At 70.9% G+C, this 20,324-nt stretch overlaps 1 protein-coding gene across 1 annotated transcript in view; it reads right to left on the bottom strand.

Moving 5' to 3' along the window:
• The window catches only part of SORBS1 (sorbin and SH3 domain containing 1), a 244,631-nt gene that overhangs the window by 42,883 nt on the left and 181,424 nt on the right, over nucleotides 1-20,324 (bottom strand). The window contains exons 17-19 of the mRNA XM_048505888.1: nucleotides 5,157-5,240; nucleotides 1,844-1,909; nucleotides 1,270-1,371 (exon numbers count right to left, since the gene is read on the bottom strand). Coding sequence (XP_048361845.1) covers nucleotides 1,270-1,371; nucleotides 1,844-1,909; nucleotides 5,157-5,240 — 252 coding nt within the window. The remainder of the gene's footprint in view (nucleotides 1-1,269; nucleotides 1,372-1,843; nucleotides 1,910-5,156; nucleotides 5,241-20,324) is intronic.

Here is a 20,324-nt window from a genome sequence, read left to right as displayed (position 1 = left end):
TTCTTCTCTTCCTTCTGCTCAGCTCCCCTTCCCAAGAAGGTTCTGCTTCTCTAGCTGACACCACGCGGCAGATCAGGAGCCAGCGAGGGCAAGAAGGAAGCTCCCACGCTTTTGGGTTTTGTGCCAGGGGACAGTTTCAGGAACAAAATCTGCCCTCCACCCCAGGAGCAGAAAGCAGTGCCCCCCCCCACCCCCAGGAAAAGGGCAGGATGGCTACAGCCCAGCAAAAACCTGATACAGAGGATCTCAAATCTACTCCTGTGAAAAGCTTTCAGTTGAAAGATGTGCTTATTACTGGTACTAACATTTAAGTAAAAATATGCCTCCGAAATTGTTTTAAGCGCCTGCTTCCACCTCTCACTGGTTAAACAGGATCTGAGGAGGCTTCACTTTTATCTGAGACTGTAAAAATTGGCTTGGAAAAGGCCTTCAGAATGGTTTACGGATTTAATTACCGTAATTTGCTGTTAATTACGAGGGTAAAAGATAACTGAACAGGAATACCCTTAAAAGTTGGAAACAGCAAATATAATCACCCTGTGTAAATTTAAAACTAAGGAACAAGTTCAGAATTTCAGCTATATGGGATTATTTTAAGGAATAAAAATCTTGCCCCACTGTTAACATTTGTCTCTGCAGGACGTGGATTCCATTGTGCCTAAAAGTAAAAGTATGCAGTGCAATTGTAAGCAGCTACGCCCTTCTAAGTCTGCTGGAAACAGTGGACTTAGAAAAGCGCAACAGTGGTCAGAATAATACTAAAAAAGTAGCAGAGTACAGGCTGGGTCAGTGTTGCATACACACGATCCCTATTTCAGAACCAGGCTTCTGGTAACAGATTGATGGCCGTGATGCAGTCACTAATCACAGCAAATCTCAACTGGCCAGTGCTTTGATGCAGTGGCAATTACACGGAGACGGACGAGTCGAACACTTTCACACAGTTTGCACCTTAATTCAGAACACTGTGTTGTAATATTAATGTTCAGAATGATTAAAATGGTATTGATGTTTAAATGGATCATTTCAAATACAAAAAAAAGAAAAGCAAAGCAAAGCTGCAAAGGGGCTTCGGTGTTTGCTCTGTGGCTGGAGGAGTCCAGCTGAACTCTGCCTAATTCTCACGGCTGGTTCTGAGAGGCGCCTGGCCAGCCAAGCGGCGCCAATGCTGTCCCTTCCCACAGCCTGGATTTGTACACATCGGCCGGCTGATTAGAGCAGGGAGGGGAAAGAGCGGGAACTGGCAGCAGGAAACGAAAGAGGAAGTACCTTCTGCGGCTTCCTATCGGGTACTTTATAAAGCTTCTCCATCTTTTCTATATCTGCCTCTAACTCAGTCTGGTAGAGGAAGAGGTCTTTTTCTAGGTCAATCTGGTTAAAGAAGGAAGAAGACGAAGAGGAAAACAATGCTTAGGGTTAGGGAAAACAAAGAAAGGTTAAGGTTGAAGAAAAAAACAGAGACTTTTAATCTTCCAGACAGTATTCTGTTCCTTTTAGTGCTCAAAAATCTATGGATTCCTTCAGGTCTGGATGCACTGCTGAGTTTGTTAAGCACTTCGTGTTAAGCCACACATATTGTCTTTTAAAATCACTGAAAAAGGCAGACACACTGGTAGCACTGCTGTCAACACTCATTAGTACAGTCAGCCCTGAGCACAAAGAAGTGGCCGTAATCTGACGCAGATGATGTTTTCCATACTTTGGTTTTAAGCCTCTGGTAGAATAGCTCGAGCAAATTCTAAGTCAAAGGAGCAGCCACACACATTGCTAGAGACTGAAAGCCAACACTACACACGCACACACCCCACACACATAGCCATAGTACAACATATGTTTGAATTACCTTTCTATCCTCTCTAGTAAGGATAGAGCAATCTCCAGGAGTATAATCCCATATCTTTTTTGGAGGCTGATGGAAAGCAGAGGAGGAAATGAGGAAATGAAGATAAGGAAAGACATCACAGAGAATATGGAAACTGGATTAGAACAGAGGGGGAGTACATTACAGGGAACAGCATCAACATCAGAAATAAAATTAAAGAAGGGAAGGAAAGAACAGGTGTGGGGGGAGGTAAACCTGCTATAGCACAAACACAGAAGATTGTGGGGGAGGGGGAGGGGCATGCACACTTTTGTGGATCTGGCTTCCGTTTTGCTGTCAGGGGCCGATTGCTCCACACAGGAACATTTTGAAGGTGAAAGCATTCAAAGCACAACTGTTTTTACAGTAAAGAAACTGAAGCAAATTAATTAATTAAAGTTAATGTAACATGTTTTACTCATTCACCCTCTTAAACAGAAAGGTTTTAAAAAATAAAGTAAATTATTTGTTTGTGTGTGTTTTGCATGAAATCCCCAGGCTGATTTTGAGGCCTTGCATACGTACCACATTCACAAAGGACTGGGTTTCCAGAGTCGGCAGTGTGGGGCAATGAAAATGCAGAGTTATTCATTTCACCATTGGGGCAGCTGACTGATCTTTCAAGGGGGCAGGAGATGGAGTTAACTGAGAGAAACTGATTCAGAACCCAGGAAGTACAGAACTGGAGCAAAGCCCACCCTAGATGTGGACATCACAGGCCCCTGGCAGCAGTGGCAAATTCCAAGGAACGCTCGCTGCAAATCGAGGCATGCCCCGGGACCTTCTCTAAATGGACCAAGGTCTTCTATTGGGGGAACGTTTGACTTGCAGCCTAGCAATAAGGTGGTGTACATCAGGGGGAACATGTCCAGTCAAAATATAAAACAGGATCTAAAACGAATGTGAAATCAAAACGTGTGTAAGGAATACCAGCATCCTGCCCAGTGACATAGGTATAAATTTTTTACGGGGTGGGTTCGGGGGCAGGGGCTCCCTAACCCCACCCGCCCCTGGGGTGTGTGGCCACACCTCCCCAAGGCTTACCCCCTCAGCTCCGCCCCTGCCAGCCCCTGCCTGGAGATGGAGGCTCCACTCCCACCTGGCTCCACCCCCCCGCCCCCGGCTGAGAGCCCAGCCGGCAGTCCCTTCTGCCCTCCCCTCCAGGGAGGCCACAAGAGACTGCAGTTCCCAACCTCAGAGAGCTGCTTTCATAAGCACTGAGGCCGGGGGCAGGGCTTGGGGAGGCGGGACCACACCCCCGGGGTGGGTGGGGTGTGGCCCCACCCCCTGGCCTCAGTGCTTATAAAAGCAGCTCTCCGAGGCTGGGGACAGCAATCTCTCCTCCCCCGAGGGGAGGGCAGGAGAGACTGCCGGCTGGGAGCCCAGCCAGGGAAAACCCAGGGGAAGGGGGGGCACAGGGGGTGGAGCTCATGAGCTTCGGACATGGGGGGTTGAACCTGGGAACCCCCGCCTTACCTATGTCCTTGATTCTGCCCACTACACAAAGATAATCAGTTAAGGCCTCCACCATAGTCCAGAGGGTTCCCTGAGCCACCTGACCTGGCAAACTGACAAATGGTGGGTTTGATTTTTTTTTAAATAGCTACCTTTGTCCTGAACACCTGCCAACAAATTCCACCCAGAAATGCAATTTATGGCAGCATGCACATGCTCAGAGAATAATGTGCACAGTCAGCAGGGAGAGTGATGGAATGGGGCTCACTCAATCACTCACAGTGGCTGGGCTTTACTCCCACTACAAAAACTGCCCTGCTTTTTGAGTGCAGGAAGAGCTGGTTCCGGAAGCGCGGCTGCTGCTGCTGCTGCTGCTTCCCCATCAAGGCCGTTTCCTTTTGTGTCTGCCAAGGCAGCCTGGAAGCGAGCAGGGCCCTTATTCCCAGCAAGGACTGCCACCTAGTCCAAAGCCAAACATTTCCTCTGCCTCTGCAACCCCACTCCTGCAGGCAATGGACACCAGGCACAGCGAACCAGATCTCACGCCCCTACCTGGGTGCAACCTCAGGGCTCAGCTTTGCGTCGGCTCAGTTTGTTCCTGCGTAGGCTCTATGCTGAGGTTCAGCTGTGCACGCACGGAGTACTGGGAACAGGCCAGAGGTCCCAACGCCTGTAGGCTGATCTGTCACCTGCCTCCCCCAGGTTGTTGCATCCCTTTCCATGCTCCACCTCAGAACCAGCCCAAACTAAACAATGGCTTCCCCTCAGGCGTCCTTCTCGCTGTCCATCCAAGCATAACCAGTCAACTTCCCCAAACCCCTAATACTTCCCCCCCTACACTTGCCTGCTCTCCTTTCCCTCCTTCTCCAGATCAGCTGTCCCTCCAGAATCTCAGCCTTTAAAACAGGAATCTGAAAACCCTTCCTCTCTCATGAGTGGTTGGAATGAACGCTGCCAGCTCTGGATTTGAGAGCATCTTGGAGCATGTGAAAAAGCAAACGTTGCTCCCTTCTGAACTAGCCCTGCTAGAGCATACAATACTCCAAGCACTGTGAACTAAAATGGAATCAGTCTTTAGATCCCACTCCTCATAGTGGCTGTACCAGGCCCAGTGGAGCGCTGAATGCCGGAGATACGAGAAACTTTGGTAATGGGGGTGGGGAAATTACGGCACAACTATGGAGAGGGAAGGCAGAGCAAATACTGGGGACTGACTGGGATTCATCAATGGGAACAAGAGCTGGAAAAGTGAACTGATGGCGTCTCTTTGGACTTGAAGTCCTTCAGCTTGACAGATAATAGGGGTCTTGTTAGAGAGCGGGAGGGGGAGTCACTGGAAAAGTTTATAAGATCCCGAAAACAATACTTCTCTTTAATTAAAAGAGCAAACTGAGCTCCAAAAAGCAAAAGACCCACCACAACTCCCTCATTGGTCAACAGTAACATTTCCAGGGTATATGGTTCCAGGAGTCAAAGGTCCCTTTCTGAGACTTTTACTTAAGCTTATACCCTGGAAATCCGGTTGGTCTTTCAGGTGTCCCTGGACTTCAGTCTTGCTCCTCCACTGCAGACCGACATGGCTGCCCACCCGAGAATATCTTAAAGAGGTTTCCAAGGGAATTGTAGCGACTGGGAAGCAGTCATGAAATAATAGCCACATTTCAAAGTCTTGATGTCTGAATAAAAACTTTCTTCTGCTGCTTTTTAAGAAAAATGCTGACAAGGTTTTACTGATGTGTCTTACAATTGAAGCCATTTATTCCCAGAAAGGGGCAGGGGCACCGCCAAGCATGTCTTTGAGGAAGACTTATTTATTGAGGGTTGCGGCTGGCAAACTTACCGGCTTCCCAAACTCCAATTCCGAAAAGAATTTATACCAAGGCTCATTCTTTAAATCTATCTCTTCTGCGCTTATATCCAGAGTCTAAAGGAAGTGGCGATACAGGAGTGGAAGAAAGAGAAGGACAACGTTATGCAAAGAATACATAAGAAAGAGCTGTTAAAGATGCTGCGTTCTGTATTTTCCCCCCAAGGCCTCACTGCCAGAGAGCAACCTGAATGCGAAGAGTGGCTAAGAAAGGTCCATTTCAACACTGTAGACAGAGTCATGAAATTCTGGGAAAACCTAAAGGCTTTCCCAATGGTATTTTTCTGTCATCTTTCCAGTGGGCTGACAACAACTCAAAGAAGTAATAAGAGAGCAGGGGATTGCTCTGAGGTAACCAGAGGCACTTACAACTATCCACATGTTTATGTGCCAGGTAATCCCCAGTTTTCAACAAGAATAAAACATGGGTGCAAATTATGGGGAGAAAGGTTCCAGATGGATTTTAGGAAACATTATTCTACAGTGAGAGCTGTACAATGATGGGATTCAGCTGCCCAAGAAGGTGTTGAGATCCCCCTCACTGGGAGTCTTTAAGCAGCGGCTGGACAAAGACTTGTCAGGGAAGATTTTGGCTGATTCCTCATTGAACTCAGGGTTGGACAACATGGCCTGTCTGGTCTGTTCCAACTCTATGGTTCTATGATTCTACAAAGACTTGAGCCCAGTAGTACCTCTAAGATCAACAAGAATTTCGAGGTGGAAGCTCTCGAGAGTCAAAGGTCCCTTCATCAGATACAACAGTACTCTCAAAAGTTCACAGTTGTTGGTCTCTAAGGTGCCCCTGGATTTGAACCTAGGTGTTCTGCTGCATACGGGCACGGCTGCCCTCTGAAACTGATAGCACCAAGGGGGCTCCCAGCGCACATGCCTCGTTCTGTCCCTCTCTCTTTCTTGAATCTGCCACCTCAGAGCACCAAAAGCGAGAGTCCAGAAATACCAGCAGAAAAAATTCACCCACCTGATATCCGAATATTAATCTAAATATTGGGAGAATTTCCAAGGAAAAAGGATACAGTAAGTATCTGTGCAACTGGTTGGGCACATCTATCCCCCATCCCAGTGGTGAATCCAAAAACATCCCTTGAACCTCTCTGAACACCAGCCACCCACTGGGAGACAGGAAAGGCTTGCCCTCTGAGACAGCCCTGTGGAGAGGGTCCCCAGGAAGTGATCAGCCTGGAATCATTTCCATCCCACGTGGTGTCGCCCTTCATGTATTCCACAGCTATAGACACTGGTGGGGTGAACTGGACCTGGAAGCTCCGTGGGTGGCAGCTGAGGCCATAGTTGAGAGCAGGGACCCTGCTGGCCTCTCAAAGGGCTGCCAATCCCTGGAGATTTGGGGGCGGACCTTGAGGAGGGAGGAGCTTGGGGAGGGGAGAGTCCGAGCTGCCGGCTTCTCCCTGGGCTCTGGGATCTGAGGATCAGCCACAATTCTGAGAGGACATCGGGCTCCACCTGGAGGTTGGCAACTCCAGCTCTGTGCCGCTTCTGTTTCTAGTGTGGCAGCAGATTCCCTTCCAAGTCAGGAACAGCACTGGTGAGAACCTGATAAAATAGCAGTGCAGGCTGTGGGGTGATGGTATATGTGAGGGCACGGCGCTTCTCTTCCTACTGGAAGAAGAGTTATTGACATAAAATTTGTTGTGGGCTATGTGAAAACTGGAATATGTCATGAACAGCAGAAGCAGCAGGTGCCCAATGGCACACTCATTCCCTTGGAACAAATAAAACGTGGGAACAAAGAGCAGCCATCTTGCTTAAGCATTCAAGATGGCTGACTCTCCAGTTGCAGAATGCTGATTCCCAAGAAAAGGTTGCAGGCTAAAGGTTTCGTTTGGTCTGGCTATGACCTCAATTACACGTTTCCCACTGAAGACAGCATCTTTAACAGCACATGGATATGTGAGAAACCCTGCTTCATACACAGCAAACAGAGGGGAGGGTGGGATTCTCAACCAAAGAGGACACAGTCAGAGAGGGCACGTCGCCAAGCATGTGGCCTCTAAAGAGAATGGACGTGGGGACACCATGCTTGGTTAGATCATCAACACTCAATACAAAAGTACGTGTTACATGTTCAGACAAAAGTAGCAAAAAGAAAAGGGGGGGAAAGATATTCCAAAGAGGTTGTTTGTTAGTCTACTGTGACAATCAGAAAACGGACAACCCAAGCACAAGCTTTCGCGAACTAGAACTCACTAGATTATACAAGGATTATGCAGCAGTTACAAAGCTAGATCACACACCTACGGCCCCCCCTCCCTCTGACACATACACAATCAGCTTCACATCTGCAGCTGGCCGTTTGCCATGTGGGTCTTTCATGAAAGCGGGACCCTGACTTTTGAAGCATTCCTGGTCATATCAAAGAGCTCACGTGTGCACAGTCACACGGGTCAGGCCCGCTCCTTTCTAGGCACATTCAAGCGTACACACTTGAAAAATGCTTATACAGAGTTTCTTTCTCTAACACTTCTGTGCAAAAGTCACATTATTACCAGCACCTGGCAACAGAAAACTATCTCAATTCAAACCTGAATACAAGCAATAAATGTGAATGATGACTGCATTTGTTTTGCATACATTTGAACTTTGCACGTAAATCATCAGTGACATTTCATAGTTTTTGATGTTATTGTCTCTGTACCTTTCTGCATTTGTGGCCGATTCCCCACGGTCAATTAATTGCGTGATACGCATGCGAAATATCAAGGATTCAGGAAGAACTCCCCACTGCCTGATTGACGAACAAGGATGCATCCCGGTTCTGGCGCTCGTTCTCCCCCTTATCCCGCGTCTTTGACGAACCTGCTTGAAAGTACTGCTTTTTTCCAAAAACACGTCTTTGATCCAGTTTGGAGGGAAGGATCGGGGGTCTAATCCTGGTTCAAATTTCCTGCCGTGAAGCGTGATGCAAATGCCTTACAACCAATTGGTGCGCACAGTGGACAAATTTATTCAGCTTTCCACTAAATATTACAACACGTTCTTGCAAGAGCAGAAGAACAATAACCAACCCGAAACTTGGACAGGGGAGACGTGCTGACGTGCTAATGTCATAACATGAACACGTTTTTGTGGGGGGGGGGGGAAGGTCCCGCCCCAACACGGCACGACAGCCAATCAGAAGAGACCCGCCAAGCCGATAGTGGTAGTGGGGATTGTTACATTTCTTGAATCCAAGATAGGCCTAGATGTCTTCACTGGAAACATGCTGCGGTGGGGAGGTTGAAACCTCGATGAAAAGATGCAGTTTATTTTCAAACTTGGTTTGATCTAGATTGAATTTCCCGGTGGGGATTTGGCCTGTGAGTGTGGCGGATTCTGCATGGGCCAAAAACAGCGGTGTGAAAACAGTGTAAAATGGTTTAAAACGGTGTAAAAGGGTTTACACCGTTTTCACACCACTGTTTTTGGCCCATGAGGAAACCATCTCTCTCTCTCTCTCTCTCTCTCTCTCTCTCTCTCTCTCTCTCTCTCTGTGTGTGTGTGTGTGTGTGTGTGTGTGTGTGTGTGTGTGTGTCCCCCCACCCCCCCCGCCCCCACCCGCTCCCCCCCCCCCTCCCCTCCCCCCCCCCCCCCCCACCCTCCCCCGTCCCCCAAAACCCCCCCCCCCCCCCCCCCCCCCCCCCCCCACCCCCCCCCCCCCCCCCCCCCCCCCCCCCAACCCCCTCCCCCCCCCACCCCCCCCCCCCCCCACCCCCCCCCCCCCCCCACCCCCCCCCCCCCCCCCACCCCCCCCCCCCACCCCCCCCCCCCCCCACCCCCCCCCCCCCCCACCCCCCCCCCCCCCCACCCCCCCCCCCCCCCACCCCCCCCCCCCCCCACCCCCCCCCCCCCCCACCCCCCCCCCCCCCCACCCCCCCCCCCCCCCACCCCCCCCCCCCCCCACCCCCCCCCCCCCCCACCCCCCCCCCCCCCCACCCCCCCCCCCCCCCACCCCCCCCCCCCCCCACCCCCCCCCCCCCCCACCCCCCCCCCCCCCCACCCCCCCCCCCCCCCACCCCCCCCCCCCCCCACCCCCCCCCCCCCCCACCCCCCCCCCCCCCCACCCCCCCCCCCCCCCACCCCCCCCCCCCCCCACCCCCCCCCCCCCCCACCCCCCCCCCCCCCCACCCCCCCCCCCCCCCACCCCCCCCCCCCCCCACCCCCCCCCCCCCCCACCCCCCCCCCCCCCCACCCCCCCCCCCCCCCACCCCCCCCCCCCCCCACCCCCCCCCCCCCCCACCCCCCCCCCCCCCCACCCCCCCCCCCCCCCACCCCCCCCCCCCCCCACCCCCCCCCCCCCCCACCCCCCCCCCCCCCCACCCCCCCCCCCCCCCACCCCCCCCCCCCCCCACCCCCCCCCCCCCCCACCCCCCCCCCCCCCCACCCCCCCCCCCCCCCACCCCCCCCCCCCCCCACCCCCCCCCCCCCCCACCCCCCCCCCCCCCCACCCCCCCCCCCCCCCACCCCCCCCCCCCCCCACCCCCCCCCCCCCCCACCCCCCCCCCCCCCCACCCCCCCCCCCCCCCACCCCCCCCCCCCCCCACCCCCCCCCCCCCCCACCCCCCCCCCCCCCCACCCCCCCCCCCCCCCACCCCCCCCCCCCCCCACCCCCCCCCCCCCCCACCCCCCCCCCCCCCCACCCCCCCCCCCCCCCACCCCCCCCCCCCCCCACCCCCCCCCCCCCCCACCCCCCCCCCCCCCCACCCCCCCCCCCCCCCACCCCCCCCCCCCCCCACCCCCCCCCCCCCCCACCCCCCCCCCCCCCCACCCCCCCCCCCCCCCACCCCCCCCCCCCCCCACCCCCCCCCCCCCCCACCCCCCCCCCCCCCCACCCCCCCCCCCCCCCACCCCCCCCCCCCCCCACCCCCCCCCCCCCCCACCCCCCCCCCCCCCCACCCCCCCCCCCCCCCACCCCCCCCCCCCCCCACCCCCCCCCCCCCCCACCCCCCCCCCCCCCCACCCCCCCCCCCCCCCACCCCCCCCCCCCCCCACCCCCCCCCCCCCCCACCCCCCCCCCCCCCCACCCCCCCCCCCCCCCACCCCCCCCCCCCCCCACCCCCCCCCCCCCCCACCCCCCCCCCCCCCCACCCCCCCCCCCCCCCACCCCCCCCCCCCCCCACCCCCCCCCCCCCCCACCCCCCCCCCCCCCCACCCCCCCCCCCCCCCACCCCCCCCCCCCCCCACCCCCCCCCCCCCCCACCCCCCCCCCCCCCCACCCCCCCCCCCCCCCACCCCCCCCCCCCCCCACCCCCCCCCCCCCCCACCCCCCCCCCCCCCCACCCCCCCCCCCCCCCACCCCCCCCCCCCCCCACCCCCCCCCCCCCCCACCCCCCCCCCCCCCCACCCCCCCCCCCCCCCACCCCCCCCCCCCCCCACCCCCCCCCCCCCCCACCCCCCCCCCCCCCCACCCCCCCCCCCCCCCACCCCCCCCCCCCCCCACCCCCCCCCCCCCCCACCCCCCCCCCCCCCCACCCCCCCCCCCCCCCACCCCCCCCCCCCCCCACCCCCCCCCCCCCCCACCCCCCCCCCCCCCCACCCCCCCCCCCCCCCACCCCCCCCCCCCCCCACCCCCCCCCCCCCCCACCCCCCCCCCCCCCCACCCCCCCCCCCCCCCACCCCCCCCCCCCCCCACCCCCCCCCCCCCCCACCCCCCCCCCCCCCCACCCCCCCCCCCCCCCACCCCCCCCCCCCCCCACCCCCCCCCCCCCCCACCCCCCCCCCCCCCCACCCCCCCCCCCCCCCACCCCCCCCCCCCCCCACCCCCCCCCCCCCCCACCCCCCCCCCCCCCCACCCCCCCCCCCCCCCACCCCCCCCCCCCCCCACCCCCCCCCCCCCCCACCCCCCCCCCCCCCCACCCCCCCCCCCCCCCACCCCCCCCCCCCCCCACCCCCCCCCCCCCCCACCCCCCCCCCCCCCCACCCCCCCCCCCCCCCACCCCCCCCCCCCCCCACCCCCCCCCCCCCCCACCCCCCCCCCCCCCCACCCCCCCCCCCCCCCACCCCCCCCCCCCCCCACCCCCCCCCCCCCCCACCCCCCCCCCCCCCCACCCCCCCCCCCCCCCACCCCCCCCCCCCCCCACCCCCCCCCCCCCCCACCCCCCCCCCCCCCCACCCCCCCCCCCCCCCACCCCCCCCCCCCCCCACCCCCCCCCCCCCCCACCCCCCCCCCCCCCCACCCCCCCCCCCCCCCACCCCCCCCCCCCCCCACCCCCCCCCCCCCCCACCCCCCCCCCCCCCCACCCCCCCCCCCCCCCACCCCCCCCCCCCCCCACCCCCCCCCCCCCCCACCCCCCCCCCCCCCCACCCCCCCCCCCCCCCACCCCCCCCCCCCCCCACCCCCCCCCCCCCCCACCCCCCCCCCCCCCCACCCCCCCCCCCCCCCACCCCCCCCCCCCCCCACCCCCCCCCCCCCCCACCCCCCCCCCCCCCCACCCCCCCCCCCCCCCACCCCCCCCCCCCCCCACCCCCCCCCCCCCCCACCCCCCCCCCCCCCCACCCCCCCCCCCCCCCACCCCCCCCCCCCCCCACCCCCCCCCCCCCCCACCCCCCCCCCCCCCCACCCCCCCCCCCCCCCACCCCCCCCCCCCCCCACCCCCCCCCCCCCCCACCCCCCCCCCCCCCCACCCCCCCCCCCCCCCACCCCCCCCCCCCCCCACCCCCCCCCCCCCCCACCCCCCCCCCCCCCCACCCCCCCCCCCCCCCACCCCCCCCCCCCCCCACCCCCCCCCCCCCCCACCCCCCCCCCCCCCCACCCCCCCCCCCCCCCACCCCCCCCCCCCCCCACCCCCCCCCCCCCCCACCCCCCCCCCCCCCCACCCCCCCCCCCCCCCACCCCCCCCCCCCCCCACCCCCCCCCCCCCCCACCCCCCCCCCCCCCCACCCCCCCCCCCCCCCACCCCCCCCCCCCCCCACCCCCCCCCCCCCCCACCCCCCCCCCCCCCCACCCCCCCCCCCCCCCACCCCCCCCCCCCCCCACCCCCCCCCCCCCCCACCCCCCCCCCCCCCCACCCCCCCCCCCCCCCACCCCCCCCCCCCCCCACCCCCCCCCCCCCCCACCCCCCCCCCCCCCCACCCCCCCCCCCCCCCACCCCCCCCCCCCCCCACCCCCCCCCCCCCCCACCCCCCCCCCCCCCCACCCCCCCCCCCCCCCACCCCCCCCCCCCCCCACCCCCCCCCCCCCCCACCCCCCCCCCCCCCCACCCCCCCCCCCCCCCACCCCCCCCCCCCCCCACCCCCCCCCCCCCCCACCCCCCCCCCCCCCCACCCCCCCCCCCCCCCACCCCCCCCCCCCCCCACCCCCCCCCCCCCCCACCCCCCCCCCCCCCCACCCCCCCCCCCCCCCACCCCCCCCCCCCCCCACCCCCCCCCCCCCCCACCCCCCCCCCCCCCCACCCCCCCCCCCCCCCACCCCCCCCCCCCCCCACCCCCCCCCCCCCCCACCCCCCCCCCCCCCCACCCCCCCCCCCCCCCACCCCCCCCCCCCCCCACCCCCCCCCCCCCCCACCCCCCCCCCCCCCCACCCCCCCCCCCCCCCACCCCCCCCCCCCCCCACCCCCCCCCCCCCCCACCCCCCCCCCCCCCCACCCCCCCCCCCCCCCACCCCCCCCCCCCCCCACCCCCCCCCCCCCCCACCCCCCCCCCCCCCCACCCCCCCCCCCCCCCACCCCCCCCCCCCCCCACCCCCCCCCCCCCCCACCCCCCCCCCCCCCCACCCCCCCCCCCCCCCACCCCCCCCCCCCCCCACCCCCCCCCCCCCCCACCCCCCCCCCCCCCCACCCCCCCCCCCCCCCACCCCCCCCCCCCCCCACCCCCCCCCCCCCCCACCCCCCCCCCCCCCCACCCCCCCCCCCCCCCACCCCCCCCCCCCCCCACCCCCCCCCCCCCCCACCCCCCCCCCCCCCCACCCCCCCCCCCCCCCACCCCCCCCCCCCCCCACCCCCCCCCCCCCCCACCCCCCCCCCCCCCCACCCCCCCCCCCCCCCACCCCCCCCCCCCCCCACCCCCCCCCCCCCCCACCCCCCCCCCCCCCCACCCCCCCCCCCCCCCACCCCCCCCCCCCCCCACCCCCCCCCCCCCCCACCCCCCCCCCCCCCCACCCCCCCCCCCCCCCACCCCCCCCCCCCCCCACCCCCCCCCCCCCCCACCCCCCCCCCCCCCCACCCCCCCCCCCCCCCACCCCCCCCCCCCCCCACCCCCCCCCCCCCCCACCCCCCCCCCCCCCCACCCCCCCCCCCCCCCACCCCCCCCCCCCCCCACCCCCCCCCCCCCCCACCCCCCCCCCCCCCCACCCCCCCCCCCCCCCACCCCCCCCCCCCCCCACCCCCCCCCCCCCCCACCCCCCCCCCCCCCCACCCCCCCCCCCCCCCACCCCCCCCCCCCCCCACCCCCCCCCCCCCCCACCCCCCCCCCCCCCCACCCCCCCCCCCCCCCACCCCCCCCCCCCCCCACCCCCCCCCCCCCCCACCCCCCCCCCCCCCCACCCCCCCCCCCCCCCACCCCCCCCCCCCCCCACCCCCCCCCCCCCCCACCCCCCCCCCCCCCCACCCCCCCCCCCCCCCACCCCCCCCCCCCCCCACCCCCCCCCCCCCCCACCCCCCCCCCCCCCCACCCCCCCCCCCCCCCACCCCCCCCCCCCCCCACCCCCCCCCCCCCCCACCCCCCCCCCCCCCCACCCCCCCCCCCCCCCACCCCCCCCCCCCCCCACCCCCCCCCCCCCCCACCCCCCCCCCCCCCCACCCCCCCCCCCCCCCACCCCCCCCCCCCCCCACCCCCCCCCCCCCCCACCCCCCCCCCCCCCCACCCCCCCCCCCCCCCACCCCCCCCCCCCCCCACCCCCCCCCCCCCCCACCCCCCCCCCCCCCCACCCCCCCCCCCCCCCACCCCCCCCCCCCCCCACCCCCCCCCCCCCCCACCCCCCCCCCCCCCCACCCCCCCCCCCCCCCACCCCCCCCCCCCCCCACCCCCCCCCCCCCCCACCCCCCCCCCCCCCCACCCCCCCCCCCCCCCACCCCCCCCCCCCCCCACCCCCCCCCCCCCCCACCCCCCCCCCCCCCCACCCCCCCCCCCCCCCACCCCCCCCCCCCCCCACCCCCCCCCCCCCCCACCCCCCCCCCCCCCCACCCCCCCCCCCCCCCACCCCCCCCCCCCCCCACCCCCCCCCCCCCCCACCCCCCCCCCCCCCCACCCCCCCCCCCCCCCACCCCCCCCCCCCCCCACCCCCCCCCCCCCCCACCCCCCCCCCCCCCCACCCCCCCCCCCCCCCACCCCCCCCCCCCCCCACCCCCCCCCCCCCCCACCCCCCCCCCCCCCCACCCCCCCCCCCCCCCACCCCCCCCCCCCCCCACCCCCCCCCCCCCCCACCCCCCCCCCCCCCCACCCCCCCCCCCCCCCACCCCCCCCCCCCCCCACCCCCCCCCCCCCCCACCCCCCCCCCCCCCCACCCCCCCCCCCCCCCACCCCCCCCCCCCCCCACCCCCCCCCCCCCCCACCCCCCCCCCCCCCCACCCCCCCCCCCCCCCACCCCCCCCCCCCCCCACCCCCCCCCCCCCCCACCCCCCCCCCCCCCCACCCCCCCCCCCCCCCACCCCCCCCCCCCCCCACCCCCCCCCCCCCCCACCCCCCCCCCCCCCCACCCCCCCCCCCCCCCACCCCCCCCCCCCCCCACCCCCCCCCCCCCCCACCCCCCCCCCCCCCCACCCCCCCCCCCCCCCACCCCCCCCCCCCCCCACCCCCCCCCCCCCCCACCCCCCCCCCCCCCCACCCCCCCCCCCCCCCACCCCCCCCCCCCCCCACCCCCCCCCCCCCCCACCCCCCCCCCCCCCCACCCCCCCCCCCCCCCACCCCCCCCCCCCCCCACCCCCCCCCCCCCCCACCCCCCCCCCCCCCCACCCCCCCCCCCCCCCACCCCCCCCCCCCCCCACCCCCCCCCCCCCCCACCCCCCCCCCCCCCCACCCCCCCCCCCCCCCACCCCCCCCCCCCCCCACCCCCCCCCCCCCCCACCCCCCCCCCCCCCCACCCCCCCCCCCCCCCACCCCCCCCCCCCCCCACCCCCCCCCCCCCCCACCCCCCCCCCCCCCCACCCCCCCCCCCCCCCACCCCCCCCCCCCCCCACCCCCCCCCCCCCCCACCCCCCCCCCCCCCCACCCCCCCCCCCCCCCACCCCCCCCCCCCCCCACCCCCCCCCCCCCCCACCCCCCCCCCCCCCCACCCCCCCCCCCCCCCACCCCCCCCCCCCCCCACCCCCCCCCCCCCCCACCCCCCCCCCCCCCCACCCCCCCCCCCCCCCACCCCCCCCCCCCCCCACCCCCCCCCCCCCCCACCCCCCCCCCCCCCCACCCCCCCCCCCCCCCACCCCCCCCCCCCCCCACCCCCCCCCCCCCCCACCCCCCCCCCCCCCCACCCCCCCCCCCCCCCACCCCCCCCCCCCCCCACCCCCCCCCCCCCCCACCCCCCCCCCCCCCCACCCCCCCCCCCCCCCACCCCCCCCCCCCCCCACCCCCCCCCCCCCCCACCCCCCCCCCCCCCCACCCCCCCCCCCCCCCACCCCCCCCCCCCCCCACCCCCCCCCCCCCCCACCCCCCCCCCCCCCCACCCCCCCCCCCCCCCACCCCCCCCCCCCCCCACCCCCCCCCCCCCCCACCCCCCCCCCCCCCCACCCCCCCCCCCCCCCACCCCCCCCCCCCCCCACCCCCCCCCCCCCCCACCCCCCCCCCCCCCCACCCCCCCCCCCCCCCACCCCCCCCCCCCCCCACCCCCCCCCCCCCCCACCCCCCCCCCCCCCCACCCCCCCCCCCCCCCACCCCCCCCCCCCCCCACCCCCCCCCCCCCCCACCCCCCCCCCCCCCCACCCCCCCCCCCCCCCACCCCCCCCCCCCCCCACCCCCCCCCCCCCCCACCCCCCCCCCCCCCCACCCCCCCCCCCCCCCACCCCCCCCCCCCCCCACCCCCCCCCCCCCCCACCCCCCCCCCCCCCCACCCCCCCCCCCCCCCACCCCCCCCCCCCCCCACCCCCCCCCCCCCCCACCCCCCCCCCCCCCCACCCCCCCCCCCCCCCACCCCCCCCCCCCCCCACCCCCCCCCCCCCCCACCCCCCCCCCCCCCCACCCCCCCCCCCCCCCACCCCCCCCCCCCCCCACCCCCCCCCCCCCCCACCCCCCCCCCCCCCCACCCCCCCCCCCCCCCACCCCCCCCCCCCCCCACCCCCCCCCCCCCCCACCCCCCCCCCCCCCCACCCCCCCCCCCCCCCACCCCCCCCCCCCCCCACCCCCCCCCCCCCCCACCCCCCCCCCCCCCCACCCCCCCCCCCCCCCACCCCCCCCCCCCCCCACCCCCCCCCCCCCCCACCCCCCCCCCCCCCCACCCCCCCCCCCCCCCACCCCCCCCCCCCCCCACCCCCCCCCCCCCCCACCCCCCCCCCCCCCCACCCCCCCCCCCCCCCACCCCCCCCCCCCCCCACCCCCCCCCCCCCCCACCCCCCCCCCCCCCCACCCCCCCCCCCCCCCACCCCCCCCCCCCCCCACCCCCCCCCCCCCCCACCCCCCCCCCCCCCCACCCCCCCCCCCCCCCACCCCCCCCCCCCCCCACCCCCCCCCCCCCCCACCCCCCCCCCCCCCCACCCCCCCCCCCCCCCACCCCCCCCCCCCCCCACCCCCCCCCCCCCCCACCCCCCCCCCCCCCCACCCCCCCCCCCCCCCACCCCCCCCCCCCCCCACCCCCCCCCCCCCCCACCCCCCCCCCCCCCCACCCCCCCCCCCCCCCACCCCCCCCCCCCCCCACCCCCCCCCCCCCCCACCCCCCCCCCCCCCCACCCCCCCCCCCCCCCACCCCCCCCCCCCCCCACCCCCCCCCCCCCCCACCCCCCCCCCCCCCCACCCCCCCCCCCCCCCACCCCCCCCCCCCCCCACCCCCCCCCCCCCCCACCCCCCCCCCCCCCCACCCCCCCCCCCCCCCACCCCCCCCCCCCCCCACCCCCCCCCCCCCCCACCCCCCCCCCCCCCCACCCCCCCCCCCCCCCACCCCCCCCCCCCCCCACCCCCCCCCCCCCCCACCCCCCCCCCCCCCCACCCCCCCCCCCCCCCACCCCCCCCCCCCCCCACCCCCCCCCCCCCCCACCCCCCCCCCCCCCCACCCCCCCCCCCCCCCACCCCCCCCCCCCCCCACCCCCCCCCCCCCCCACCCCCCCCCCCCCCCACCCCCCCCCCCCCCCACCCCCCCCCCCCCCCACCCCCCCCCCCCCCCACCCCCCCCCCCCCCCACCCCCCCCCCCCCCCACCCCCCCCCCCCCCCACCCCCCCCCCCCCCCACCCCCCCCCCCCCCCACCCCCCCCCCCCCCCACCCCCCCCCCCCCCCACCCCCCCCCCCCCCCACCCCCCCCCCCCCCCACCCCCCCCCCCCCCCACCCCCCCCCCCCCCCACCCCCCCCCCCCCCCACCCCCCCCCCCCCCCACCCCCCCCCCCCCCCACCCCCCCCCCCCCCCACCCCCCCCCCCCCCCACCCCCCCCCCCCCCCACCCCCCCCCCCCCCCACCCCCCCCCCCCCCCACCCCCCCCCCCCCCCACCCCCCCCCCCCCCCACCCCCCCCCCCCCCCACCCCCCCCCCCCCCCACCCCCCCCCCCCCCCACCCCCCCCCCCCCCCACCCCCCCCCCCCCCCACCCCCCCCCCCCCCCACCCCCCCCCCCCCCCACCCCCCCCCCCCCCCACCCCCCCCCCCCCCCACCCCCCCCCCCCCCCACCCCCCCCCCCCCCCACCCCCCCCCCCCCCCACCCCCCCCCCCCCCCACCCCCCCCCCCCCCCACCCCCCCCCCCCCCCACCCCCCCCCCCCCCCACCCCCCCCCCCCCCCACCCCCCCCCCCCCCCACCCCCCCCCCCCCCCACCCCCCCCCCCCCCCACCCCCCCCCCCCCCCACCCCCCCCCCCCCCCACCCCCCCCCCCCCCCACCCCCCCCCCCCCCCACCCCCCCCCCCCCCCACCCCCCCCCCCCCCCACCCCCCCCCCCCCCCACCCCCCCCCCCCCCCACCCCCCCCCCCCCCCACCCCCCCCCCCCCCCACCCCCCCCCCCCCCCACCCCCCCCCCCCCCCACCCCCCCCCCCCCCCACCCCCCCCCCCCCCCACCCCCCCCCCCCCCCACCCCCCCCCCCCCCCACCCCCCCCCCCCCCCACCCCCCCCCCCCCCCACCCCCCCCCCCCCCCACCCCCCCCCCCCCCCACCCCCCCCCCCCCCCACCCCCCCCCCCCCCCACCCCCCCCCCCCCCCACCCCCCCCCCCCCCCACCCCCCCCCCCCCCCACCCCCCCCCCCCCCCACCCCCCCCCCCCCCCACCCCCCCCCCCCCCCACCCCCCCCCCCCCCCACCCCCCCACCCCCCCACCCCACCCCCACACCCCCACCCCCCCCCCCCCCCACCCCCCCCCCCCCCACCCCTGCACCCCCCACCCCCCCCCCACCCCCCCCCGCCCCCACCCCCCCCCCCCCCCCCCCCCCCCCCCCCCCACCCCCCCCCCCCCCCCCCCCCCCCCCCCCCCCCCCCCCCCCCCCCCCACCCCCCCCACCCCTGCCAGCATGGCCAATTGGCCATGCTGGCAGGGGCTGATGGGAATTGTAGTCCATAACATCTGGAGTGCCAAAGGTTCGCCACCACAGCCCTAGACAGACAGCAGCTGGCACCAGGGTCCTTCCTTCTAAAATGGCTGCACTCCTCAGAGACACAGAGCACAAGCGAGGGAAACGTCTCTTGGCGCTGCCGTCACAGCCTCCTCCCAACAGGCCTCATGACTTTGGAAGCACGATTCATGTTTGAAGAAAACGTGGACCCTTCCAAAGGCAAGAGCACTTCTTCCTCATTGTCTTTTTTAAAACGACGGCCGCCACCAGAAGGGCTATTGGGCTTCTCCTCCATATGCCCAGGCCCATTCCCGCCTGGCTGTGGCCAACGGCCCCTGGAATTCCTCCGCCCTGCCTTCTTCCCTCTGCTGGCACTAAGTGGGAGGGCTAGGTGGGGCGGATCACTATGTTCCACGGAACGACCACGGCATGGTCAGTTGAGGGGCAGCAGTTGAAAAAATTGCAGGCCTCCACATTATAGTCCCAAACAAATATGAGAATGATCATTCGTGCCTTTGTCAAAACCATTATTTGTGCATTATTGAAAATGGTAATTTGATACAAGAGCATTTATATGGAACGACTCGATGTGGAGGGGGGGGAGAGAGAGAAGGGCACTAGGCCCCCAGGGGAGCATTCTACAACAGAGAAGGCCTGGCATGATTTGTTCTGTGGCGGAAGGATATACAACACTACTATCATCTTTCTGTGGAACAGCACACAGCCGCTCTGAAAATATCTGCTGTATAGCCCTTTTGAGGGAACTAAGACTCCCTTCACAGCTCTCTCGAAACTTCACAAGAATCCCTATTGTGCATTGTAGGCACTGCAGGCAACAGTTTTGAACGGCTGGTTTGAGGTAGACGAAAGAGCACAGCCTTCACCTGAAAAGACCAGCCTCGTGTGCCAGGGCAGGCCGGCCGGAGTTGCTCCGCACACAGGCAAGGAAGCCGGCAAATGGAGCAGCCCAGAGCCTGGGCTTAATGAAATCAGATGAAAATGACAAATTCCTCACATCCCCTGACTGCCGCAGCACCACAGCTGGGGAAAGCTGGAAGGGCCCCGATGCTGCTCCATGCCCAGCGCCAGTGTTGTGCCTGGTGACAAGAGGCCACCCCCTCCCGGGGAGAAAGCCACCTGGGGCCAGCTTCCAGAGTCCCCAGCTCAAGACCCCTGTGGCCCCACACTCAGCCTCCCTCTGCACATTCAGACTAGTGCAGGAGGCAGAAACTCCAGCTGGAACAATGGCAAAAGGTGCTGCTGACCAGAGGAAAGGGGATCCAGACATCTCACGGAAACATGGCAGCTTCCTGCCTTCGGTAAATGGGCCACATCTATCCCCTGCCATTCCCTTGTAGCAACCGCTGCTGCCAACCCTGTAACATCACAGTCAAATGAATGCTTCAAAGGATCCTGCCTCAACCAAAACAGGTGTTGCGGAGGAATTTCTGTTCATGATCACGGCCACAGCAGACACCATAGAGAGGCCCGCCCGCCCACCCACGCAGCAGCAGCAGCAG

The sequence above is a fragment of the Sphaerodactylus townsendi genome, linkage group LG08 (genome assembly GCF_021028975.2).
Source record: "Sphaerodactylus townsendi isolate TG3544 linkage group LG08, MPM_Stown_v2.3, whole genome shotgun sequence".
Classification (NCBI taxonomy): Eukaryota; Metazoa; Chordata; class Lepidosauria; order Squamata; family Sphaerodactylidae; genus Sphaerodactylus; species Sphaerodactylus townsendi.
The sequence above is the reverse complement of the archived record's forward strand: the minus strand, read 5'-3'. Positions and strand labels throughout refer to the sequence as shown.